The sequence below is a fragment of the Falco rusticolus genome, chromosome Z, assembly GCF_015220075.1.
Source record: "Falco rusticolus isolate bFalRus1 chromosome Z, bFalRus1.pri, whole genome shotgun sequence".
Classification (NCBI taxonomy): Eukaryota; Metazoa; Chordata; class Aves; order Falconiformes; family Falconidae; genus Falco; species Falco rusticolus.
Window position 1 is genome coordinate 17,655,107 of NC_051210.1, and position 27,863 is coordinate 17,682,969.

General features: G+C 43.1%; 1 protein-coding gene and 1 long non-coding RNA gene across 2 annotated transcripts in view; one reads left to right on the forward strand and one right to left on the reverse strand.

Moving 5' to 3' along the window:
• Positions 1-16,760: 16,760 nt before the first annotated feature.
• Positions 16,761-25,168, reverse strand: LOC119141385 (transmembrane emp24 domain-containing protein 7-like). The gene is made up of 3 exons (XM_037373672.1): positions 24,867-25,168; positions 21,886-22,131; positions 16,761-19,666 (listed from the first exon to the last, which is right to left on the reverse strand). The coding sequence occupies exons 1-3, from the start codon at positions 25,044-25,046 to the stop codon at positions 19,430-19,432; spliced, it is 663 nt and encodes a 220-aa protein (XP_037229569.1). The 5' UTR covers positions 25,047-25,168; the 3' UTR covers positions 16,761-19,429.
• A 287-nt stretch (positions 25,169-25,455) lies between these two features.
• LOC119140959 overlaps positions 25,456-27,863 on the forward strand; it is a 35,522-nt gene continuing 33,114 nt past the window's right edge. Inside the window, exon 1 of the long non-coding RNA XR_005101797.1 lies at positions 25,456-25,666. This is a non-coding gene — a long non-coding RNA (uncharacterized LOC119140959). The remainder of the gene's footprint in view (positions 25,667-27,863) is intronic.

The following is a 27,863-nucleotide window of genomic DNA, read 5'->3' on the forward strand; positions in this document are numbered from 1 at the left end:
TTAACTGAAGGGATATGGGAGAGAAAACTTAGGGGAGAAGAAGAGGGTGTCATTCCATCATTTCAGGGATCATCTAAGTAGGCAAACATCTATGAAGGTTTGGAGGTAGCAGACAGTGGTGTTAGAAGTATAGGTGGAGTAGAGGGAAAGAAACCTTTTCTATGAAAGGATGTGCAAAGTGCAGCGTTCAGCAGAGTCCTGCAGTAAAATCTTGTATGTTTGCAGCTGAGAGTGTAAGACTATGTTGACAGAGGTATCTGTTTGTGGATAGTTGTGTTAAAAGCTGCAGGCATGAAAGTTCAAAGAGAAGAATGAAGAGTCTTCAGTGCTTCCAATCTCTTCAAATATTTATGGCGCTGTTGTCTCAAAAGTTGCAAAAGCTCCAGTAACAGACATTGTGTACCTACCTGAGGAAGCATTACATAGGTCCTTTTACAGAGGATTTGGATTGTGACTGTACCTGGTATTTGCTGGTGAGATGAGCATCATAATAAGCCATAACTAACTAAACAACTAGATAGCTTATTAATTTAATTTACAACTACTATCACTTTCTCAATCTCAGAACCCATCGTAAAGCAGAAGCAGCTAAACATTTGCCCTAGGAATCGAGCCTTACCAGAACTTTTCCATTGATTATGCTTCAGAGAAAGGCCCAGAAACTGAAGACAAATCTCTCTGGGATTGTTTGAACCAGTATTTGGTAACCTTCTCAAACCTGTAATATGAAGTCCCTATTTTTGTTGATACAGCTGTAACTGGGGTTTATGTTTTCTATGCTTCCCTTTGCTTTCACACTAAAGCATACTCAATTTTTCATTAGTTTTCCTGGTTTTCATCTTTTTTGTGCACTGCACATTAGCAAGACATCTAAAACACTTAGCGCTCATGTCTTTTTCCATTTCCCATTGATCTATCTATGACCACACATATTTAGTGTTATTATCAAGGTGCAGAAATGCAGTAGCCTCTGACTTTTTGCATGCTTTTTCTAACCTTTGGCATTGTTTGCTAAGGAGTATTTGTAGATTGGTGATCAGTTAGGTATCCTGGACTACCAATCTGTTAATGTGTACACTCTTTGTTTCTCTCTTAGTATGTTACAACTAACTATTTTTGGAGATGAGACAGAGACGTCATAGAGAAAATTTCTGGTGCCCTCATTTTAATGAATAAACCTGTGTGGCATCCCTGTCACTATAGTGGAAAAGAGATACTGAACTTATATTTGAGTATTAGAGGTGTATTATTTGAATGATACTGTAGTGGATTTGCATGACAAAGTTTTAGTAATGGGGGGGACTACAGGCGTGGCTTCTGTGAGAAGGTGCCAGAATCTTCACCCATATGGAGCCAACGCCAGCTGGCTCCAAGACGGACCCAGCGCTGGCCAAAGCCGAACCCATCAGCAACAGTAGTAGTACCTTTGTGATAGCATATTAAGAAGGGGGAAAAAAAAATTAAAATCTGCACCAGTGGGAGAGAGGGGTGAGACTATGTGAAAGCAACAACTCTGCAGACACAGAGATCCTGCAGAAGGATAGGAGGAGGTACTCCAGGCACTGGAGCAGAGATTCCCCTGCAGCCCATGGAGGTCCACGATGAAGCAGATCCCCACCTGCAGCCTGTGGATGACCCCATGCTGGAGCAAGTGGATGCCCAAAGAAGGCTCTGACCCATGGGAAGCCCATGCTGAAGCAGGTTTGCTGGCAGGACTTGTGGACATGTGGGGCACCCACGCTGGAGCAGTCTGTTCCTGAAGGACTGCACCCCGTGGGAGGGACCCATGCTGGAGCAGTGTGTGAAGAACTGAAGCCTGTGGGAAGGACTCATGCTGGAGAAGTTCATGGAGAACTGACTCCCATGGCTGGAGCAGGGGAAGAGCATGAGGAGGAACAAGTGGCAGAAACAACATGTGATGAACTGACCGTAACCCCCATGGCCTGTCCCCTTTGCTACTCAGGAGGAGGAGGTAGAGAAATTAGGCATTAAGTTAAACCCGGGGGGGGGGGGGAAGTGTTTTTTCTGATTTGAATGGTCATAAATTCAACTAACTTTCCCAAGTCCAGTCTGTTTTGCCTGTGACAGTAATTGCTGAGTGATCTCCCTGTGCTTGTCTTGACCCATGAGCCTTTCATTATATATTCTCTCCCCTGTCTGGGTGAGGAGGGGAGTGATAGAGCAGCTTTGGTGAGCACCTGGCATTCAGCCAGGGTCAAGCCACTACAGATATCCAAAGAAGAGGTTAATTTAGGTTTCAAATTAAAAAAAAATAATCAAATTTGTAATAAAAAGTAAAATCTGTTATCTGGTCAGTTGCTGACTCTTTTTATCTGCACTGTATCAGCCAGTTGTGTAACAGCATGGAAGTGTTCCCATGGAAGCAACATGTCTGTGTAGCTCAAGCACATGCCCAGAGGTAAGCAAACAGGTACTGCTTTAGTCCATTTTGGATAGGAATAATCCATCCTCATCCTGCTGAAGTCAGTGAATGACATACCCTTAATTTAAAAATTCAAGTAGCAGCAGAAATGCCTGACAAGTTAGTTGGTATGACAAGACACCTAAGCTCACACTACATGCATTTTCAATGAAAAAATAACCCTTTTGCTGAAACTGTGATTACAGCAACGTGTCAATTTTAACCCACACTTCTTTTCCCAGTTCATTTTGTGATCATTTGTCTATTCTGCTTACCTGTCACTTTCCATCTGATAAACAGATTATCAACTTTCCATCTGATAAACAGATTATCAACTATTTTGAAAGGAAAATGCCCATACCATCTGTCTGATCAACATTCAGCACAGCAAGACCCTGTTTGAGCTGGGAGTCCTGCACACATCTAGACAAATACTTGACCTTAAAACCAAGTGAGAAAAGGGCATTATCAATTAAGCCAGGGATTATATGTACATTTTGAATTAAACAGATGTTAACTTCTGGATTCCCTCAAGAGAATTTAAGGCAGGAGAGAGGTAAAGTGCGGAAGAAATCCATCACTGATGTGATTTTTTCTGTGATGAGGTGAAGTGCCTTATAGTACCTCAGTGTTAAGACCAAAGTTCAGCTGCAATCTGATGTCTGTGCTTCATTAGTAATCATCAGGCCAGCTCTAATCATGCGCCAAACTGGGACAACAAAAGTGCTAAACTGAATGGCTTTTGACCAAGAACTATTCCCCAGCTTAATAAGCTGAATTCCTAACCGCAATATGATTAACTATGGCAAACCACTTACACCTATAGGCGTAGGAAGTGCTAATGAGTGCTACACCAATCCAGGTGGTTGACAATGTAAGTCTGGGTGCTGGTGCACCTGAGAGAAGGAAGCTGTTGCTGTTGATGTGACTTTGTACCTTGCCAGTTGAACAGAACACACTCATAATCAACCAATGACTTTGTTGGACTGTTTTCCCCTTAGCTGAACTTGCCCTGGCAAATAATGTGCATACCAGTCCTGTGAAGGCTTGGTCTTTTCTCTGCTCCTGCTCAGTCCCCTGAAGGGTCAAGGTTGGAAAGTATGGTGTGCGGACACAAAACTGCATCCACATCTCTGTGAAGACAGAAGAGAGACAGCCTCTTCCTGGCTGTCAGACCAAGCTGTAAGCTTGGCTTTGCTTCGTCTGCAAGATATGCTCAGCTAGCTAAATCTTGCTTTGTCTTCAAGATTTTGCTTAGCTAGCGAAAAAGTTCTCTGCCTGTAACACACATTTGCTTCTGCAAGAAAGGCATTTTGTGGTCTAACAACAGACTTTGCTTTTAGGACGGGCTATCTGGACAAACCTGGTATTTAAACATCAGATCTGGTAGTCCCTTCTGGCTTGAAGATCTGAAAGTGGGGCAATGTGTTGTCAGTCTCTTTGGCTGCAGAGTCTGATGTGTGCTGTGGTGGAGAGACCAAGAAAGCTTCTGCACAGGCTGACTCCTGTCAGCTGTACTGGCTGCTGCCACAGCCCAGCTAGGGCCTCATCACTAGGGATCTGGGTTTATACTGGCATATGATTCATGCGATAGAACATGCCTTGATACATGTATGTATTCATGACACAGTATCTGCAATTTGAAGTCTGTCATTCATTTCCAAGAACAGCCAAATAGAGGTTTGGGTTGGGAATTTTTGCCCACGTGGTGGGGCTTCAGGGACTTTCAAAGCAGTCCAGAGCAGACCCATAATAGATGTTGGGTCCTCTGAAAAACTACACTGTCATGGTAGAAGATCCCAGCTGTCTGTGTTGGGAAGAGCAGAGTGACAGAAGAGCTATTAAAGCAGAAAGCTGGGTCCCAGCAGCTGGCAAAATCATTACCTCTTTCAGGAACCTCTTGTTTCAGGAAGGTGCCAGCAGCTTGTGTACATACAAAGAGGTGAACCACCAAAGCACTTAGTCCTTATTATTCTGGCTGCTGTCACACCACACATATAGGATGCGACTTCCAGCTTCATTTCACGACAGCTTTGCCTTGGCCAAGCCACCTAGTCATCCCTGAGCATGTTTTGGCTGGAAGAAGGCTGTTGTGTTTATAGGTTAAAAGTGGTTTTTATTTCAAGTACACTTAGATGGAAATGATGTATCTCTTTGGCCTCAATTGTGTGACAAAGGGTCACCCGGGGTGCCCTGAGGGCTGGACCAGAGAAGCCAGTGTCTGGTGGGAAGGGGCTTGTGCTGACCCCACATACAGGTTTCTTGGGCCCTACCAGCAAGAGAGCTGGAGGGGCATGGGACATGGGGAAGGGACACAGCCAGGGCAGGTGACCCAAGCTAGCCAAAGGGATATTCCATGCCATATGACACCATGCTGAGTATATAAACTGGGGGAAGAAGCAGGAAGGGGGGGACATTTGGTGTTATGGCGTTTGTCTTCCTGAGCAACGTTATGTGTGACGGAGCCCTGTTTCCCTGGGGATGGCCGAACACCTGCCTGTCCATGGGAAGTAATGAATGGATTCCTTGCTTTGCTTTGCTTGCATGCATGGCTTTTCCTTTACCTATTAAATTGTTCAAATTGTTCTTACCTCAACCCTTGAGTTTTACATTCCTTTCCAATTCTCCTCCTCATCCCTCCGGGTGAGGGGGAGTGGGCAAGCAGCTGCGTGGTATTTGGTTGCTGGCTGTGACAATCCTCTGTACTTCTGAAGCAGTGCTTTTCAAGGAACTTGTCTTAAAATAAATTGTATTGGAAAACTAAACCTTCCCAAAGCTATTAATCAATGTAATTTGTTCTCTAAGTGCTGTAACAATATCAAATAGTGCAGTCTAGCTGCTGTTACTGAGGTGCACTTGTTTTTGGAAAAGTGAAAGTGTTCCTGTAGTTGAGGGCAGCCTATGTTTTAGTGGTAACATTATAATAACACCTAAAAGCTCCACACAGAACTCATGGCCCTGGTTTGTTCTGATCTGTGTTGCTCTAAGTAGAATGGGAAATAATTTTTCAAGCTTGTGAACACTGCAGAGAGGACAAATATTTTTCCCAGTTCTGAATCAGGTTGTAATTATTGGCCATTTCCATTAAAAAATGTCCTATGTTTTCATTTAGATCAGACTTTAAGTCCAGAAATCCATTCATTTTACACATTTCTCTGCTCTGTTAGATCAAGGTCAGTATGTGAGAATTATTACTCACAAAGGTACTCTTCCACAGCAATCCTGTCATAGATCAGCCTCCTCTTTGATAAGTGAAATAAGTAGATTCCTTTAAGTATCTCACTTTAAGGGATACTTAAGAAAGTATTACTAGAAAGATTTCTAAGAAGAAAATTAACTCTATCCCAGGTGAAACCAGGACAAGGCCCTAAATGCTGTCTGATGTCAATGGTCAAAATCAACCCCAAATTTTCAGCTGGCCCTTTTCTCATTCTGTTGTTTGTTTTTTTCTTTCCAGATGATCAGTTTGCAATAAACCAAAACTAATCCAAATAAATGAAAAATTTAAGGCTGAATTTTAGACCTGATTTGGAAAGAACATTTCAAATTCTTTAGTTGATAAATGCAATGAACATCACATGTCCAGTTGTAATTGCTGCCCTTCTGTTCTTCCCACATTCCTCCCCTGTGATTTGCAGTATTTCTCATTTGTGCCTTCATCTTACAGCAACTCTATGTCTTCTCACCAGGGGTTGTACTTCCCTGCATTTCTGGTACAACAGAAGCACAAGACTAGCATCCTTCAGACACTTGTTTACCCTTGTGTTGGACAGGTAGCCTGAAGGTGGGGCGATGTGGGCTCATCTCTTTCCTGAGCCACTCAGCCAGTAGTTCAGCCTCTGTGCACAGGGCAGCAGTGATAGGGCCACATGGGTATTAGGCGTACTGCAGTAGAACAGTTAAACTTGCCCATACATATTAGACAAAGGCTGGCAGACAAGGAGGAACAGGGCTCAGTGGGCCTGTCCCTGAAGTCAGTTGCGAATCTTCAGTTAGGTTCAGCAGTTCTCTAAGGACCCCAGGACAGACCCTGTAACATGGATACAGGTATGAAACAAAGGTGACAAGTTACCACCCCAAAATAAAATGGGGACATACCTTCTCAGAATGACACCTCCCATGAGTCAACTGAAGAATACCCTGAGGTCTATGCACAGAGCAGGAGTCGTCCCAGCCATGTAGCACCTTACAGCAACACTGCAGTTTATCACTTTCCCACATCACTTGTAACTTTTCAGTTTCAATGTCCACACAAGCTCTGAGAGTTGCCCTGAGGAAACACAATCCGCAGATGAGTCTCTGAAGGCAAAGGTGGAAAGAACAGATCTCTGGCTATCACCTCAATCTCAACCTAACGCACGTAATCAAAACAGACTCTTGCCGTGCCAGGCTTTTAGAAACTCTGGACATGCTCCAGTCACCAAGATAAACACTGCAAAGTGAGGTTCACAGAAATCTGTCCTTGGTTTGGGCCCTTCTCAGTGAAGTGACCAAGGACTGGTGGCTGCAGCTCCAGTGGGGAAGAAGTCTGCGTGTTCCTCTCCTTATCTCAATGAGTGATTGCATACATACTTGTAATGAATGTCAAACACACACTTTCCCACCCTTGTCTCCTGAAAACACCAATTCTGCAAATGGCAGCATAAGCTTTCCTCCAATTTCTCCTGTTAATTGGTTTAATGGATTTTAGATCAAGGAGAAGAGAATGCTCAGCCAGTGCTGTGTTAAATATATGTAGAACTGCTAGTATAAATGCTTAATAACTCTTTGCCTCTTTTAAACAGCTCTGATTATGGACATGATAAGACAGGAATCAAGAACACTCAGGCTATGAAGTGCTTTAAATTAGTCCTTTGTTTTGAATTAGTAAATATCTCAGTTCTGCATTTAGTGAAATAGGGGAACTAGCACAGAGCCCTTCCAAAACCAGATGTGTCTGTCTGTTCCTTTCACTAATATCATTTAAATCCAGTCAGACATTTGCATATCATGTAGCACATGTTTCTCATTCCAGCTTTGCAGATGAGCAGGTTGGGGTATTTCTTTTTGTACAAGGCTTACTTTTGAACGTGTGTCTAGTTCTGAGGTTTGTCATAAAACAGGTATCAATCTTCTGCAAGCCTCAAGTTGAAGTGGAGATTTTACAGTAGGGAAAGTGACTCTTCCAGGAAGAGCCTTGGGGTTGGAGAGCTGTGTAGTTTGCTGAAAAGCATTGCAGAGTTTCATGGTAACACCTGCAGAATACACTGCATATTACATATCCTGAACATATCGGTTAGAAATTAAGTTCTCTTGGATCATTTGGCCTCCCAAGCCCATCTTGATGCTCATTGATGTCAAACTCAGCTTGATTTCACTGACATAGTTACAGTGCTATGGTAGCAATAAGTGACATCACAGGAGGATGCACCTCCAGAACAGACTGGGGTTCTTCTCGTCATGTGCAGCTGTACCACAGGTTTTCAGGCCATTTGCTGCCAGCAGAATATCTCTGGCAGCATTGTTTACCAAATCCCAAAGAAGCAAATGACGTAACAAAACCCAGCTTCTGGTCTGCTGTGGTTGCTAAAGTTGGCAAATACAAATCTGATAAACATACAGAGCAAGCAGAGCTCTTGAATGAAGCACTGCTCTTTTTTCCTCCTTCACAGAGTCATAATATTGAGGCAGCATCATATTTCAGTAATTGCCAGTGGGAATATCTATAATGAATCCACAGCCACCTGCTCTGTCCTAAGGCATCCCTGGGGTGTGGCACTGTCCTCAGAAAGGTTTTCCACTGCCATCTGCCGTCCTTTAAACAGTGTTTTAGCTTCTACAATAATGGCTTAAGGCTTGTGCTAGATGCTGTGAAACAGTTTGGACCTCTGCGAGTCACCACAGCCTCTGGGTTGCCAGATGCTCCACATCCCTATAGGTGCTGAGCGAAGTGCTGGGAAGCAATCTACTGCATCTCCCCTCTCCCTCTGCTCTGACCTCTGTTAGCCTTCACTCCCACTTCCAAGTGATCTAATCCATGATACCAGCCATGCAGGCCTGGTTGTGCTAAAAGCATAAACAAGAACAAGATTGAGGGTTATTAATTTTCACAAGTGGGGTAGGAGGCACGCGGTGCTGTCCTGGGGTCTGAAAGTTAAGATGGAGTTGAGACAGCCTTGCTCCATAGCCTGACTCAGGTATGGCCTTGAAGTTCCTTCCCCAAGCTCACTGCAGGACTTGAGTCAGAAGGATTTGCCCTGCTCTGGTTCACTGTATTGTCTGTAAAAGGGGAAAGAGAACTGTTCTTGCTTCAAAATCATGTCCAAGAAGCTAATGTCTGCCATGTGAAATTAAATACCCATCCAAATGCACCTGTTCCCTTTTCCCATCTGATACCACCATCTTGGGCATCAAAGTCTGGGCAATTAATAGATTGTGAAGAGTCTGAAGAACACCCACAAGTGGGTTGAAAGTTTATGGGAAACAATAAGAGACCGAGGCAACAAAGGGAACATTGTGGCTGGTATTTACCACAGGCTGCCCAATCATGGCAAGCCTATTGACAAAGCCTTCTTAATCCAGCTACAGAAGGCATCACACTTGCAGGCCCTCATCCTTCTGGGGGACTTGAACCACTCCAACATTTGCTGGAAAAGTTGCACAGTGAGCTGTAGGCAATCCAGGAGACTCCTGGAGAGCACTGAGGATAACTTCTTAAGCCAGGTGATAGACAGCCTTACGAGAAGGGATTTGATACGGGACCTGCTGGTCGCCACCACAAGTGAGCTAATTGGTGACATGAATATTGGAGGCAGCCTGGGCTGCAGCGATCACACTGTTCACAGAGTTCACAGTCCTGAGGGACAGGGGACAGGCAAAAAGCGAAGTCAGGACCCTGAATTTGAGGAAAGCAAACTTCCATTTTTTCAAGGAGTTAGCCAATGCTTCACTAAGGGCAAGTCCTGCCTGACCAACCTAGTGGCCTTTAACAATGGAAGAAAGAGTTCTGAATGTTAATTGTTTGGATTTCTGTAATGCTTTTGACACCATCCCCCACAAAATTCTTCTCTCTAAATTGGAGAGACATGGATTTCCTGGGTAGACTGGTGGATAAGGATTTGGCAGGATGGTTGCATCCAGAGAGTAGTAGTCAGCAACAAAATGTCTGGATGGAGATCAGTGATGAGTACTGTCCCTCAGAGGTCCATACTAGGACCAGTATTGTTTAATATCTTTATCAATGACATAGACAGTAGGATCAAGTACATCCTCGGCAGGTTTGCAGGCAACGCCAAACTGAGTGGTGCAATTGACTAGCCTGACGGATGGGATGCCACCCAGAGGAACCTGGACAAGCTCGAGAAATGGGCCCATATGAACTTGATGAGGTTCAACAAGGCTGAGTGCAAGGTCCTGCACCTGGGTCAGGGCAACCCTCAGTATCACTACAGGCTGGGGAATGAAGGGATTGAGAGCAGCCCTGTCAAGAAGGACTTTGGGAATACTGGTGGATCAAAAACTGAACATGAACCAACAAAGTGCACTCTCAGGCCAGAAAACCACCTGTTTCCTGGGTTGCATCAAAACAAGAGTGACCAGCAGGTCAAGGGAGGTAATTCTGCCCAGCTACTCTGCTCTGGTGAGATCCCATCCAAAGTACTACATTCAGCTCTGGAGTCCTCAGCATAGGAAAGACATAGACCTGTTGGAGTCCAGAAGAGGGCACAAAAATGATCAGAGCAATGCAACACTTCTATGAGGAAAGGCTGAGAGAGTTGGCATTGTTCAGCCTGGAGAAGAGAAGGCTCTGGGTAGACATTATTGTGGCATTTCAGTACTAAAGGGGTCTTATGAGAAAGATGGGGACAGACTTTTTAGTAGGGCCTGTAGTGACAGGACATGGAGTAATGGTTTTAAACTGAAAAGAGGGTAGATTTAGACCAGCTATCAAGAAGAAATTCTTTACTCTGAGGCTGGTGAGGCACTGGCACAGGTTGCCCAGACAAGTTGTGGCTGCCCCCTCCCTGGAAGAGTTCAAGGCCAGGTTGGATGGGGCTTTGAGCAACGTGATCTTGTTGAAGGTGTCCCAGCTAATTGCAAGGGGTTTGGACTAGGTGACTTTTAAAGGCCCCTTCCAACCCAAACTATTCTATGATTCTGTAATTGCATCAGCCTGCAGACTTGCTACATCATGTGAAAACAGTCCTTCATCTAGAAGATCTTTTTGGTGGATCTTGAGATCTGGGGCTTGTCTTTGCTTTGCCCCATCTCTTGGGAGAGTTTGAGACAATGAACATCACCTGCTACAGAGCTTCTTTGCTTTCAACACAGAACGCTTGTGAGGATAGCCCCAAAACTCCCTTCAAAGCAAGCATGGAGGAGCAAATCTGTGTGCAGAGCTGTGTAGGGTCTGATATTTCCAGTACAGTGCCAGTTACCCAAATAGGCAAGTTTTGGGGGTGTGACAGCTCTAAGCCTTTCAGAATTCCCTTGTTTCCACTTCATCTTCTATCACTGACCTTTGTTTCAGATTTGCTAACAGTTTTCCTGCTAGTGTTGCCCGGGAAAGGTTCATTGAGACTTTGGAGTTTGTATTTTATGACAAGCCATTTATTTGCTATTACAAGTGCTGAAGGCACCCTCTGTAGTGGCTGGAGGATGTTCTTTGGGCCCTTCTAGAATAAATGTTTACTTCATGGTGCATCTGCACAAAATGAGATTCAATGATCCACGTAATCCCTGGTTTTGTCTTGCCACATGCTGAGGCGTTCAGTGGAAGTGAAAGGCTGTGTGTGCCGTGAAAAGCGTAGATGCCCTGGTGGGATCAGGGCTCAAAAAGGAGGAAGCACATCCAGATGGCCCAAGTACTAGGCTAGCCCCAGTCTTTTTTGTTATGACTTAAGAACTACTTTTAGTCCAAGCTTATCAGGAATTTGGGCTATATCATTGTACACCATAGGTATCACAGGGATGGAGGGGTTCATCATTATCATTTGAATAAGCAAAAGCTCTTCTGGGCTTTCTTTCTAAACAGCCCAAGTCAGTGAGAGCTGTCAAGTGACAATTTGCATTCATCAAACATGGATCTCCTGATGACAATGCAGTGTTTGCATTGTTGGTTCCTGTGGTGATTTCAGGCTGTTGAAATTCTCACCTTACAGCAAGGCATCCTGATTTCAGCATTTCTGAATCCCTTCCAATGCAGAACCTGGCTCCTGCCACGCATGGGCATTGGTTTTCTTTATGCGTTAGTAAACAAGGTGTGCTACCAATGCATTTATTAGCACTCCCTGCTCTGAATCAGTCATCCTCACCTGCCAGAAACATTGCCTGTATGATTTTCACAACTTCACTATTTCTATTGATTTCTGTAATTAATGGATGCTTTTATCATGCATTAGTGTTGGGATTTACAACAAGAAAATTCAGTCCCACAGAGATGAACTGAAGGTAAGTGGCAGCATCTCTGTCTTGGCATTTATAATCGTATTTATTTAGACTTGCAGACATGTGCCATTCATCCCATTTCTGTATCTCGTTGCATTTAATACACTTCTTCCTTCATACTCTTGTCCAAGCAAGTACATCAGTAAAATCACTGCTTCCGAACAAGTGCTCAAAAGCAATCCTATTTTATAGCAGCCCTGCAGGCACACAAGGTCATGAGAAAATGTTATGGAAACAGATATGCCAGGCCCAACCCTCCAAAGTGCTATGGACTTCCAGGACACCCATAAGTGTTTTCCTTCTTTTGACTGTGGTACGTGTTGGACTTCTGGCTACCTACAGACTCAACTTTCAGCTCTTGGGGTTTTGCAGTATAACTAAGGGAAGCTTTTGGGTTTTGATTATTCTTACCTGTGCGTATAGCAAACTGTAGGATGGCGTTTTCCAAAAGGAAATTCTGGCAAGATAAAACTTCATTTTGAGACGTTGTTTCAGATGTCTTGTCATGTGTTTAGTTCCAGTGTACGGTAAATAATACTAGTCTATAACAGAAAGTAAATTCCAGTATTTTGACTGACAAGTCATATACTTTTCAGTAAAAACATTTTTTCCAGTGTTTTTCAAATATCATGACTACATTTTGAAATGCAGGCAATTTCTTTCTAAGGTGGATTTGCAACAGTTCCCCTTGCTGTGCAACTCCACTTAATGAGGTATAACCCACCTTGGCCCAGGGATTTGTACCAGTGATGAAACAAAGCCTCATTTTCTGCCCTGTGAATTTTCAGGGGTTTGCAGCTTTTGTTCTAGAAATAAGCAAGCATGGTGTGGTACTACATGAGGCCTGTAATGTCTTACACACCTTTGAGAGTGAAAGGTACATACAGAATTGGTGGGCAGCTGACCATCTTATGTCAGTTCAAGATGAGCAATGGCACTGACAGCTGACAAGACATGCTGAGTTTCTACCGGTGGCATGAAAGGCTGGTTTGATGTCAGGCAGAGTATTTCACAGGTGACAGCACCTCCTGGTTGCTACCATACTCTATTATTCTTCCATAAAAGGCTACTGGTCTTCCCACTTCCATTCACCCTTTGACAAAAGTTTCTTCTCATTTCCCTTGAGGCAACTTTCATTGAATTCCTCATTACCAGTGTGCCAGTATGCATTAGAGAGAGTGGCTTCTGGTGTGAATCACAGCTGCAATGTGCAGATTGCACTGCAGACCTGCACTAGGGGCAGCAGCCACCAAAGGCCATCTGCACTCCAGGAGAGGGAGCACCTCTTGTCCATGGGGAGCACACTCCTCAAGCCTCCTCTCTCTGTCCTGTTTTCTCTTCCTTCCTTCCCTTTTCCTCCTTCTCTTCTGCCTTTCCTCCTTCTTTCTGAATTCTGTTGAGATCTTCTGTTGGGATTCTTGCTTGACACCAAATAGTACCTTTGAACATCAGAGGAAAAGGCAGTGTCATGCCAAAAAAGCTCTTATCCTTTCCCAAAGCCTTTTCCCTCATGTTTAATTTCTTCCAGAAAGAAAATGCTGCTCCTCATAACAAAAATATAAATATACTTTCTTTTTGGTAATTTATAAAGGATATTATTTGACAGTAAGGAGTGAATAAGATCTGCTGTCCTTGGCATCAGGAAAATCTGTCTACATAAATGTAGGGAAGAACACCCGAGACATGGATAGGAACCAATCACATCCCTAACAAGAAGGTTCTTGTTTAAACCAGGAATACTGCACCAAGTGGAGACCTCTCAGATATGCATCTGATCACTGACCCCTGTCACACATGCTTAGCAGGAGGTTACAATACCCTTCATGTGGGAGCACACCAACTACAAAACATGTGCCTGAACAATGCAGGCTGTTGAAGCAATGGCATCCTGCGGTATCACATCTCATCTGCTGCACTGCAAGCTGGACAGTGTGAATGGTGAGGGATAGAGGCTATGAAAATATTTAGGCAGTCCTGTTCAACAGCCTCTATTGATAGCCAAACACAGAATTGACAGCAGTGAAATCAAGGAATGTGGTGTTTTGTTCGAGATTGTTTTCTATGCTCTGGTAAAATCACAGCATAAGAGGGTGGGAATATGGGTACAGCATACCCCCTGCGTCACTCCCTTTCTGGTTAGCCCACCAGCAAAACAGCCTTTAATGCTAAGAAACATGAAACATGGGTGCACAAGATGGTTAGTTACTTAAGAACACTGTGTTGCACACCAGTGATGCTGACCAGACTGCTTACATATATACGTCCTGGTTCTTGTCAGCAGGTGGGAGAGAAGATGTGAGCAGGTCAAATCAATCTGCTTATAAGTATCTCAAGTAAAACCACCTTATGCTTACCTAAGATCTTGCCCTGGGGTTCGTAACATGGACTTTTTAATACAAATAACGAAACTTTTGAGAGTTGCTACTGTTGGGTAACCAGAGTATTTCCTAAGCTGAGATGGGTCACCGCTTCCCCTCATGTCTCACAACACCTACTCAGTCAAGATTAGTAGCATCCTCAGTATGCATGCACAACTTTGCTTTTTTGGAGCTTGATTCAACCACCACGGAAATCAAGGGGAGGAATGTGAAAGACAAACTTTGCACCTGTCTCATTCAGTGACCATGTTAAAAGCTTCATTTCATCTTACCCCTGGAGGACCGCTCCTCCACTGAGTTGTACAGAAAAAGGAGTGTAATCTGTTTTTAACAAGAAATCAGGTGATGTTGGAAGATTTTGATCACTTCAAGGAACATGTCCATGGTCTTAGTGACAAGTAGAATTAGCACTCATCAGCTGTAAATGCATAAAGACTACCTCAGTGGCTGAGGAAAATAATTCAGTAATGAACACTACTAAGGATTGCTATACTTAGTTTTAAATAATCCTTGATGTTAGATGACGCTATCCCTACTGGTGGATTTCTCTGTTGGTATCAATAGTTACTTCCTGTGAAGAGCCCCATTGGGCAGAAAGCAAAGGTATGAAAATTTTGCACATCAAGAATCATTAGGAGAGACACTTTGATGGCACCTCCAGTAAATCATAGAATGGTTTGGGTTGGAAGGGACCTACGCTCAAGATCACCTAGCTCCAGCCCCCCTGCCATGGGCAGTGACACCTTGCACTAGACCAGGTTGCTCAAAGCCCCATCCAGCCTGGCCTTGAGCACTGCCAGGGATGGGGCACACACAGCTGCTCTGGGCAGCCTGTGCCAGTGCCTCACCACCCTCAGAGTAAAGAATTTCTTCCTGATAGCTGGTCTAAATCTACCCTCTTTCAGTTTAAAATCATTAGTCCTTGCCCTATCACTACAAGCCCTACTAAAAAGTCAATCCCCATCTTTCTCATAACCCCCCTTTAAGTGTTGAAAAGCCACAAGGCCTCCCTGGAGCCTTCTCACCTCCAGGCCAAACAACCCCAACTCTCTCAGTCTGTCTTTGTAGAAGAGGTGCTCCAGCCTCCTGGTCATCTTTGTGGCCCTCCTCTGGACTTGCTCTGACAGGTCCGTGTTCTTCTTATACTGGGAGCCCCAGAGCTGAACACAGTACTCAGTGGGGTCTCACAACACACAGATCCACAGAAAAACCTCTGAAATCAATAGTAACGACTCCAGAGTTGTATCAGGCAATGTAAAATTCCTGATAATATGCAATAAGCTTGCTTGCTCTCCTTTAGAGAAGTGGAATATAAACAGCAAAACCCCACACTGCTGAAGAAACTGGATCCGTGTCACATGATGAATTTCACTTACATACGAAGCACAGAACCTGTCCTAGAATAACCTGGTGCAGTACACCAGCTTTCTGCACAGTGATCTGTTACATGGTAACTCCCCGTTGAACCCCAAGGCCAGGCTTTAAAAATTTCTTTCAGTAATTTTTGCCATTGCGCAAGTCATACAAAATCCAGGTTGCAGTGCCTCTGCTGCAGTTATGCCCTCAGGCAGTCTGAGAAACTTTATAGTGGGTTACAGTGGTCCAGAGCACATTTCTACTTCTTCTTTGATAAAAGCCTTCATCATCACCCAGGTCAGCTGATCCACTGACTCATCTCTTCACCTATTTTTTTTTTTTTTTTTTTTTTAAGATTATCAGCTTTCGGTGGAAGAGTGCTTCTGACTGCAACTTACCTTGAGCTACTTTCACATCCTGGGTGCCGAGCACCAAAAAAAGCCCCAGAATAACTACTTGACCATAACAATAACCCTGAAAGAGGAGAACCTGCCCATACTTCTAGAAAAAAGCTTTTTTAATCCAAGTACTGTAAAAATTCTTGAAAATTTTTAATGTACAACTGACATACGAGAAACAAACAGCAAGAAAAAGCCATTTTGGAAGATGCCCACACAAAGCCACGATGCCTACTCCATCTGGTTTTTAAAAACTGATACGTGTTAAGATTCAGCAAGAAAGTACACCAAATATCTCAAGTCAATCATTTAGTTGCTACATAATACATGAAGTTTACATCTCGTCATTAGACAATGCTAATTGGATGCACTTTTCTAGCTCATCCCATATTAACCTTCTATCGACAGAACTTATCAGAAAAGATGCTGTAGGTCTCAAGTCATTCCAGGCATCTGTAGTCACATACTTGGAATTCCACTCCAACAGGAACAGATTTATGAATATTACTGCCTGCACTGCTAATGTTCTGAGCAAGAGCCAGTAACCACACTATCTTGCTGAAACTTGTGACTTTCCAGTGACCTGAAAGCACAGCTAACTATGAATACCAGTGAACTGATACACTTCCTGATGTAAGCAGCAGAAGTAATGATCAAGTGTCAGATGGCAGATCAACTCTGATGTGTTAAGACACAAGCTGACTATTCCAATCATTATTCAAAGCTTTTTTGAAGAATAATGCTCCCACTCCCACATGCAAACAGAACAACCAGACCACATTCATATATTAATTTTTATTTTCCCATACAATGTTCACAGGGTCTGTTTTTTGTCTTATTCAACCTAAAATTTTTGTCCCCCCAAATGAAACTGACGTTCCAGGACATGAAAAGTTCTGTAAACATAAAACATCTGAGGAATAGCTGAAAATTGGGGTCTTTAGCAATTAAAAACACAGTTATATCCCCTTTAACACAGGACATTTACTTGTGTATTTCATCATTAACCAAACTGTTCTCTTCATACGTTAAAAAGGTGCAGCTTTAACCAAAAGTCACAATGCATTTCTCCAACCACTGCATGTTAGCATGTGTTTTATTATATCCTATTCAGTCACTTATTTTAAAAACTATACACAGCTATGTTTAAACATGTGTATTTGTGCTGTGGTTTTAGTAACACAAAAATAAAGGCATTTTTAATCTACTGCTGCATATTATGCAGGAGGATACCAGAGGACTGGTTTGGATACCTAACTTCAATGCAAATGTCAAGTCCACTAAACCTCTGCAGTGGGAGTAATACCGAGCTGAACAGTTCCCACTTCACATATTCAAACATTACAAAAGAATTAAGAAATGTGTATGTCATGGCCGACTTACCTGTTTTACCCCATTGTTTACCACTTTTGACAGCACACAGAACCACTCAGTGGAAAAGGAACCAATACATTTCAATCTTTAAAACAAATGCTGTTGTTGTGATTAAAGCTACACAAGCGATACTCAAATTCCTGAAGGTAACAGTGGACACTATCAAAATTAAATCATGTTTTCATCCAAAATATGCACCCAAAGTGTACCACTTGCTTCATTATTGTATGCAATGCAGCACAAAATGTATCAGTTTCTGAAACACAAGAATAAAGCATACAGGTACAGTCAAGAATATTGTGTGCAGGCACAGATTTGTATTGTAAGAAAGCACTGGGTTTTTTCTGTTTCCTGACCTTTGTGAGTCTATTTCCAAGAAGCTTGCATCCCAAAATGGGACTGCAGTATGCAAAATTCAGTACAGGATAGAAAAACATTACATGCAGTCCAGAATTTTACACACATTAAGCTTTTAAATACCCCTGTAACCTTTTAAATAATTTTTCAGCTGTTTGAGGTTTTTCCTCAGTTTCCAAAGGAGCAGTCATTTGGTTCACAACATTTTAAAATCAAGTCATCTTAGACCAATTCTTCAAACCGCTCAAGTGTCACCTGTACATGCAAATTTGAATTTTTGCTACAAATAATACAGGCAATTAATAAGGGTTTAGCATTCTTTCTCTGCTTGCTGAGAACCTGTTTAAGAAGCATCTTTTGATTCAGCCAGTAATATATAACAGAGTTTTTCACCTTAGTTTACTTTGTGTGCACTTAAGAATTGGTCAGTCTACTCATTCCCCCAGAGTCATGTGAAGGAGTTTAGCCTTATTTTGACCAGCTCAATTCAAGCTACTTATATGTACAAATATTTACTACCTTACACATCAAAATAAAACAAGACTTTACAGTACATAAGCTACTAAAGACATGAGCAGTGGAAACAATTTAACTATAAGTCTACCAAAAAGATAACCTGAAACACATTTCCCAACCACTAGCAAAAAAAGTGGCAATTAGATGCACAAGGCCATCACGTATCAGTGCACCACACACAGAAAAGTAAAATTTACAGCACTTGTGCAATGCAGTATCAATATCAAATTGGCCTCTTAACAGGAAAAGAATTCAGTAAAAAGCTCTGTATGTGCCTAACACATAATATAACCTCATCCAGTGCTGGTGCTGTGCTGCTTAACAAACCAAGCTACTTCTGGTCTTAAATCCAAAAAGCAGCAGCAACATGTATGAGTACAGAAACTGCAGTTTCAGTGACAAAGTTAGAGGATTTCCTATTTTATTGCATGTTTTTTAAATAATCTTGAAGATTTGGGCTTTTGAATACAGAAAGTGGATTTCCTGAGTAGTCTCAGCTTACAATTTGTTCAGTAAAACAAACATTGTAAAAGAGGAAATGCATTTATTTTAATACAGAAGAATGTGTATTTAAGCAAATATACTAAAGTATAAGATTTAGCAAGGTTGGAAGATGGTGACTTACCAGGCTGGTGAAGAATTTGCACCATGATGTAGTGTCAAGCTTGCAACAATTTTACAAATAAACGAGGGGTACCACTGGATTATTTTTTAACAGCAAGTCAAAACAGTGCATTTCATTGCATTTGCTTTTTTATAATGCAATACATTCATCCTGAAAATTAAAAGCCAAATCAAATTTTCATATATATATATATGTATGCATATATATATATATAGTCTCTCATATCAGACACTAGACTGTTGGGTTATTTTAGAAGTGTTATACTGCAGATTGTTAATCTTACTGGTCAATTCAAACTCCGTTTGGATTTCAATCAGTAGAAATACAGAGGCTGGCCACTGCCAGATACTTAATACAGGAATCGGGAAACACATAAAGTTCCAAAGTATTTTAAAGTATTTCAAATCATGTGTTCCTTTCATAACTTTTTGGGTCTGTTTCGTGATTTTTAAGGGATGAGGGGTAGAGACATTTGAATGTTGCATATACTGAGATCTTTTGTAACTACAATTAACTGGAAAACAGTTATTTCTACAGATGAGTAGCACACAATGACCTGAAGCATTACCACTACTAGTTATGATCCAACACGGGTTGTTGTGGTCCTTTTATCTGAGAAGAAGCTTTTGAGGAGAAATACCTGCCCAATACTAACAACAAGAAGAATGATTGCTTCCCCTATGGACCAGTAGGCCACCCTCGTGTTTAAATCCTCTGCTCTGCTGCGGCCCTGTGCTTCCCTCAAACGGAAGTGAGTCTGATAATCGATCACAGACTTCAAAGCTTCATGAATTGAAACACACGCAGACTCCATCTAGAGAAGCAAACAAATACACAGCACTGAATTAAGAATTCTTCTAGTGCTTTTTCTGCAAGATTTGTGGTTTGGTAGTTAAAATTACTATTCATGTAACTCTGCAAGCTAATGATTAACCCTGTCCATTGTCAGATTGAAATACTGTAAATGTAGTAATATTTAACCTACATTGATCAAACTCTACACACAGGAATGCAACAGACTCTTTAACACACAAGCATGTAAAACTAGGTCTAATAAAAAGCAGCAAGCTTTGAGAACTAAATAAATCTTAAATTCATGTATATTTGGCTTCAAAATTAACATTAGAAACACTTTTGAAATGTCAGTGATCTCTCAGTTGTTAATACCATACATACCAGGAAAACAAGTAGTTGCCTATAATATTAAAATGCACACAGTGTATATTAATTTCTCCTGTGTTTCACAAGTATGACATTCTTCATTGCACAATTCTCACTCAAGTTGTACATCCTAAAATCTGTATTACTGAACTCAACTTGCTCTTTGGGCAAGAGAACCTTCTTAATCATGTATGCAAAAAACAACTGAGAAAGGACAATTCTGTTACCTTTCAGTGTTCCTGAATGCTCCGTAACATAATCATATTACAAATACTTAACAAACTGCCCAAATTCATTGCCACTTTTCATTAAAAAAAAGAGGTAGTATTACCAGTTTTCCAAGCCCTAGACCATTTTTTCACATAAACTTCTTGCGCTTTCAATTTATATTCTGTAAGCAAAAGTCAATACTCCTTACTGTGTTTTGATCACCAAGAGATCAATCACAATTTGTTTTACTATTTTATGGCTTAAAATAACTATTTCCTGAAGATTAAACATCACAAACTATTATGAAAGGAAATGCTTAACACTCTGATAGAACCACTCTCAGTTACTTGTATCTGTGCCTGTCTTTCCAAGTCAATGACTTTCAGGACAGGTGTCTGAAGAAGCCCAAGATATTCTCAACAAAATCCAGGAAGAGGTCTTCCAAACTAGCTTCTGCCATTGGTCTCGCTGATAAATTACAGAGCTCTCCTAGTCTGCACAAGGGATTTAAACACAGAGTCACTCTGGTTTTAGGGATTTACCTTTCACTGTCCTACAAAAGGCTGCCCAAATTTGGTCATGATACAAGAACCTCCCCTTTCCCAAATACCTTCTTTGCATTGCATATGCTACAAACCAGTAATAAACTATTTTTTTCATATATCTTCTCCCACAGGCTGCAAGGCGCTGCAGAGATGCTAGAGCCAGGAATTGCACGTTCTGCATTGTCAAAATCCCTCTGTTGATGCCAAGATAGCAAAAGAAAAACCAGATGTAACAGAACACACAGACTGAACAGACTGAAGTCTAAAGTTAGGAGAAGAGATGGAAAGACCCAGGATCAAGAATCAGAATATGAAATAAAGCAAAGCAGAAGAGTGACAAGAAGAAAGAGCTCTAGCTGAATTCACAGCAAGTCATCTACTCATTACAGTTCTCAGCTACTACAGACTTATATGAGATAAATTCAAGTGAGATTGGCATTTGAGAAGTGGTATTCATACTGTTGTGTCCGGACTAGCAAAATAACAATCATATACAGCATTCTTTAACGGTTGTTTAAAGTGAGGTTTTATGATGGTAAGGACATGAGTGGGAATTAATGAAGCAAGCGTTCCAAAGAAAGTTTTGATGGATTTAGATAGGGTAGAAGTACAAAACTGTAAAATCCTGAGAATATAACAATAATGTTCTGATACTTCACAGTGTCCTACAAAGGACAAAGAGCTAGAAGCCAGCTAAATATGGCTGACACTGTTCATTTGTTTATTTTGCTAGAATTTTCTTCTCCATTTCAAAAATGGCTGTTACATGAGAAGTCAATGTAAGTCTGCCCCCAAAAAGACTACTATTTTAAATATAAAAACAATTCTGAAAGTTTCTCTTAAGTTTGGAAATACAATAATAATAAAAAACATAGTAGCCTAGAGTTTAAGTTACTACACTAATTTTCTCTTAAGCAATTGGTGATTCCTTCTCAGCTCTGTTCTGTGTTCTATAAATCTAATCTTCAGAAAGAAAGCTTCTTTGTAGTAATCCAGATTATTTTAAAAGCTCAAATCCATTGATTTTCAGAAATTATATAGATACATAACGCAGCTGAACTTGAAAAAAAACACTGCCTCCACCAAACAGCCACTGTCAAACACAATAGCATTTTACCTGGGTAAGTGCGGTGACTCTGTTCTCACTAGGAAACAGCGGTGGATCTTCTCCAACCTGGAAATCAAAGTACACAGTTTTGTGTGTGAAAGTAGAGAATTCATTGCTGAAGCAGAACTTGTATGTTCCATTTCTGGATGCAGTAAATGTGAAGCTATCGTATTGTTTCTTCATTTCTTTGTACAATACAATGCCATCGGGATCTTCCAGCCGACAGTCAACATCATAGTGACCTCCAGTGATCACCTGAAAACAAAAACCAAAAAATTGCCTTTTTAAAAAAACAGGTATTTATACATTTCTTCTAAGAAGTATCAATTGTCACACGGCACTGCAAAACCTTTTTCTTTAACTAACGTTTTAAAATGTAATTTGAAAATCTTTCAAAGCGAGTCTGCAAATTTTTTTTTTATGGAAGACACAATGTAATTCAAAATACTTTAGGTTCAGCATATATAATGTCAATTATCTTTTCAAATTGTTTAAGAGAGCAATTTTAGTTTGTTATAAATAATTGTACAACAGCAAAGGCTACAGTAGATGAAACTTGATGGGGCAGTGAAGACATTACTGCAACGAAAACAGTTTGCTGTATCCGTGAGTCCTCCGTGGAACTGATTCAGCTGGCTGAAACTGCTAACAAGGAGTAAAACAGCTCCTTTCTGTATGGCCAGAAGAGTGTAACTACCGTATTAGCTCAAGCTGCTTTAGGCTGCTGGAATGGCGTTAGACCAGTAGAACAGGTATTTCAACCTGGGCTTGTGAACCAGCAATGATGGGGAGGGGGGGTGGGGTGTGTCTTGCCACTGCCTCCCTCCTGCACAGTTAGCCACAGCATTTTTCTCGAAACCTGCCCATCTGGGTAATGCCAACTCGCATAATGGTCTCCAGGGCTTTTTAGGCTTTGATTATTGTTGTATAATGTACAGTAATAATGTAATATGTACAGAGCATATTGCTCTGTAGACAAGCTATCCCACCTCAACAGACTCATCGGTAGCTTACATATTCATCACTTGGTGTACCAACGACTCTTACACTAGTAGTTCTACACTTAATCCTTGCTCCAAACTTTTTGATTTTAGGATAAAGCACGCTGAAGGAGGAAAATATTTACATCTAAAGGCATGTCCCTTGTATATGTGTGCAGAAGTCACTGAAATACTTTAGTAGGAGTATCTGCACTTCAGTTCACATAGTATTATTTAAACTCACATCAGTTTAAGTATCAAGTTACTAAAACAACAATGTTAATGGTAAAACTGAAATAACAAGAGATCTGAGCAGTAGCTACTCAGCAAAGAAGAAGTTTTAAAAATAGTCAGGTAGCAAGCAGTATCTTCATAGTTTTTCCAAAAGTGTGATGACAGGATAGAAAGAGGAAAAAAACACTTTGGATTTCTGTATCTCTGGATGTCTCTCCCCAGGTATCTGCATGTAGTTGGGTTTTTCATACAGAAATGCTTACCTTGGAAATAAAAAACAAAAATAAGATTTTTCTATAATGAAACGATGGTTCATTTTTGAAGCATCATACCAAATTTGACAGGGTCGTGCTTTTTACCAATTACACAGAAGTCACTCACATTGTTATATCACACACACTGAAAAGGCCAATTTATATGTACATGGTAAAGATCTGCCACAGTTTTAAAGTGCCCCTAGGATTCCTACCCAGAGCTTGCTTGAGCTTCCTCTCAACTCTTAAGACTTACTGCCAAAAGCACAGAGCATTTCAGTCTACCAGCACTTGGTCACATCCAGACTTTCCTTTTGACAGTGCTACTTCTGTTCTGATTACCAACAAAAGTGACAACAGCAGGCTTATCTGTCCAGCAACCTACAATGATATCCACTTCAAAACAGGCAGGAAAGTACTGCACAGAAAAGGCTTTATGAAAGTAACTGGCAGGGACAAGAAACATTTGGGCAGGGATAAGATATCTAAGAAATAGAACATGCAGGACAGAGTAATAAGGACCAATATTTGGTAGCAACATTCCCCAAAATACTAAAAGCAGGACAGCAACTAGAGGAAAAGTCAGAACAGAAGCACATGGACCCTTCAAAAGACTACAAAGATAACTGAATCCCATTGTCAAGGACGATTTCTCTCTCATGCTGCTGCTGTACAGCCAGTGACTTCACCAGCTGAAGCTGCAGACTGAAAGGTTCCAGCCCTGCTGATACACTCATAGGCACCAAAATTGTCAGAGCTATTTGCTCAATACAGCTGAACAGTGTGCTCTATCTATCATGATGGCTGCATGTTCAAACTGTTAGAAACTGCAAAAGGTAAGAAAAACCGTGCAGCCTCAATACATGCCTGTTAACCACAGTCTTCAGTGTCAGTTTGCCTGCATGTTTTATTTTTAGTGAGACTCCCATCTTACTATATGCCCGGGACTCTTCCTGCATACATACTTCATCACCTTCATAACGTTTGCTAAATAACCCCAACCTGAACCATACTCCGAAATAAGAAGCATTAGCTCCTGAAGTTGTATCGTACTCATTATGCAACTACTTCACAAAAAACACAGAAATTACTTTCCTGGCACCTTGCTGGCAGCACTTTAGGTGTTCTCCAGGCTGTTCAGACAGGGCACCGCATGACAGCGATCAGGGTAAAAGACGCTGCCGGTTTCCAGGGCCAAATTTATGCCTGTTACTTCCCCCTGAACTAAACGCACGCCTCCCCGCCCCTGCCGCAGCGCACACGACTGCCTGCAGTGTCTCCTCAGCTGAGCTGGAAACCGCGCTGGCTTCGGCGGCTGCTCCGTGCCGGGCGCTTCTCCTAACTACTCGGAGCAGCGCGCAGTAAACGAAGGAATCTGCGAGGCTCCCCCACCCCCACAGGCCCCCCGACCACCGCTCGCCGGCACAGGGCCGAGCCCGGGGCTGGGCCCAGCTCCGCCAGCGCGGCGCGCCCGGGCCCGGGGCGGCGCTTCCCCGTGAGTTCGCCCCGTCCGCCTGACTACCTGGAACTCTAGGGTGCACTTGGTGCCCTGGGCGATCTCCTCGTAGAAGCACTGCTTGGCGTTGTCGGGCAGCTCGAAGGTTATCTCGGAGGCCCGCACGGCGCAGGCCGCCAGCGCGACTAGAAGCCACAGCGGCAGCTGCCGCCACGGCCCCGCGGCCTGGGAGCCCCGCAGCAGCATTGGCCCGGCGCGGAGACAGGCGAGGGGGGGACACGGACCGAGATGGGGGCGGGGGGAGCGGGGTGGGCGGAAGGCGAGGGGATAGACGGCGGCTCGGCGGCGGGCGGCGGTGCCGGAGTAGCGGCGGTGCCGGGCGGGGAAGGGCGCTGCCACCCGGAAGCACACGCGCTGGGCGGGGCCAGCCCCGGGAGCACTTCCGGGTGAGCGCCCCGCCCGCGGGTGGTTTTGCAGACGTGGTGCGAGGCGCGGAAAGGGGCGGGGCCGGGCCGATGTGGCCGGGCGGGGGCGGTGGCGTGCCGGCAGTGCCTGCGGGCGGGCCCTGCAAGGGGCGGGGCGGGCCCTGCAAGGGGCGGGGCGGGGCCCTGCAAGGGGCGGGGCGGGGCGGGGCGGGGCGGGGCGGGTTGGGTTCCCCGTCCCAGCGAGGCTGCCGGCTCTCTGTCCGCTTAAGGCAATTACCCGGGGGTTAATTATCGCCTGGGTCCTGCGAGGCAAGATCTAGACTCCAGATTCTAGAGCTGCAATGGGGGGCTTTCGCCGCCGAACGCACCTCGCTACTCCGCACCGGGAGCGAACCTGGAGATCTGCCGCACGGGCCGTTAAACGTTCGTTGCTCCAGCGAGGTAAAACCCGGTGAAAGTGCTCGCGCTGAGTGCCGGAGTGACAGCTTCCAGTTCTACACTGCTAACTGCTTGGTTATTTTTACAAATTAAAACAGATTCAAAAGAAGAACAGAGATAACCCCCCTCCCCATCCTCGTTGTAAGCTTTGTGGTAGATCAGGCAGAGCAGGAAGAACGAAGCCCGGGCTCCCCCCTTCCAGGCCGCAGCACGATCGGGCAGCGCCCGGTGCGGCCCCAGCCGGCGGAGCGGCCGCGCTGCCGGGCCTGGCGCCCCCCGCCCCAGGAGCCGGCTCCGAGTTGCCCTGCGGGGGCTGCCGGTGCCATCCGCAGCACCGTGTGGCAAGCCTGGCTGTCTGTTAGAGGGCTGTGGATTGCACAGGACAGAGGTACCCCAAATTCGTGTGTTGAAGGCTCTGACGGATTTGCTGGTGTGGATTAAAGTGAGAGATGACCGATGCTTTACCAAGTATCCCCCTCTGCTGCAGACCTTATCCACCTACAATTAACCCTCAGATCTTTGCTGGTTTCATTTAAACACACTGGGTTTATTTCAGATTGCACTTAAATGCTGGGTGATAGCTGAGATAGCTCAAAAGCAAATGATGCATTGTCACAGCACTCTCCAAACTATCAAGCTGCAACAAGGTCTTTTGCCATCACATACCGACACACTTTTACATGCCAGTCCCTCTGCTGCCTTCTCCTCACCTCACCCAGGGCATGTGTTCTCTCCCTTCTCTCTGCTTCTCCCTTCATTGGCTCTCAACCACTTCACTTAACCAGCCATGCCTGCACCTTATCTACACCTGCCAACCTGACACCCTGAAGCCAGCCCACAGTTGTATATTATCAATGCTAAATAACCCAGCTTCATTCCTCTACAATGTATCTTTGCATAGGAAGCAGCTTCAGCCATTTTACTTACAACGGGTGACTTCAGGCTTGTACAACCTGTATGACTGAAGAGCATTCTCCCTCATGTGGCAAGAAAATGCGTTTCAGGAAGACTCAGTGATTTTTCACAGGAAATGGAGTGATCCTGTATAAGCTTGCAGTTTCCTAGTTCACTCTTTCCTGCTGTTTTCTTAAAGCCTCACTAAATACGTAAAATCAAGCTTACCTAAGAAGTGACAATTCAAAACCTATCACCAAATAACCAAACAACAAAACAGATGGGGAAAGATGCCTGGTAAAACCAAGGCAATACTGCAGAACAGGCAAGAAGGTGTCTGGTGGCACCTGCAGAGTAAGCAAAACACTGAACATGCCCTCATCCCCAAAATAAGTCATCAAGAGCAAATGAGATCACTTCCTATTTGTTTGAATCAAGGACAGAGAGTATAAAGCGTTCACTGAGTAAAGAAGAAAGAAGGCAAATAGCTTGCAAGGGGCTCTTAAGCTTGATCGCCTTGGCCCTGGTAACTGAGGACCACCATGGAGTGCAGCCGTCAGCGCTTAAGTAGCTGATGAACACCAGCTCCACTGTGTTGCGTGCTTGCAGTTCATCTGGGGTAGATGTAAGGACTGATTGTTTTGTATATGTAGCAATAGTGATTGATAGTAATTAAGAACTAATTATTAGTAACACGAACTGCTAATGAACATCTGTTTCCTTTGAAGCTTGAAACTGGCTTGATTTGGGCATTTCCTAAACACCCTAGTTGCAGTGATACCCAATTCCCTAAATGATACACAGAACTATGTATTAATTTGTAACACTAAGGATCTGAGCTTTCCTCTGTTTCAGAGGAACATTAAATGTGCCTTTTTACTTGTTGATTTTATTATAATCTTCCTTCAGTTAACCAGTTAATAGTAACTGGTAATCCTTACAAGGAGTAAAAAAATCAAGTGTTCGGTTTTTCGGGTTGCTGGCACTGCTGTTTACTGCAACCATTCTTCCCAGTTGTCATTACTCTACTTCCATGTGTCACCATTCTGTCTGTGAAATAGCAAAATTTCATGTTGTCTTTATTATCTTACTGCACAAATAATATTGGAATGTTAAACCCAAAATAAATACAGTAAATATATTTTTTAGGGAGTCACCTGAAGATTTTTCCTTTCCTACCAGACAATCTATTCAATTAGGGTCAGACTCAGTTTCAGATGCTCCTCAGTGTAGTCCTTGCATGAGAAAAATCTTTATCATTTTTTCTCTGTTATGACAGAACATCTGCAAGCAGAATTCTGAATTA

What these genes read in the sequence shown, in the direction of transcription:
- LOC119141385 (XM_037373672.1), bottom strand. Translation starts at nt 25,046, where the DNA reads ATGCTGCTGCGGGGCTCCCAGGCCGCGGGGCCGTGGCGGCAGCTGCCG. An exon ending in AGTGCACCCTAGAGTTCCAG is followed by an intron (nt 22,132 to 24,866) that starts GTAGTCAGGCGG and finishes TTTTGTTTTCAG; the next exon opens with GTGATCACTGGAGGTCACTA. An exon ending in GAGTCACCGCACTTACCCAG is followed by an intron (nt 19,667 to 21,885) that starts GTAAAATGCTAT and finishes TTGCTTCTCTAG; the next exon opens with ATGGAGTCTGCGTGTGTTTC.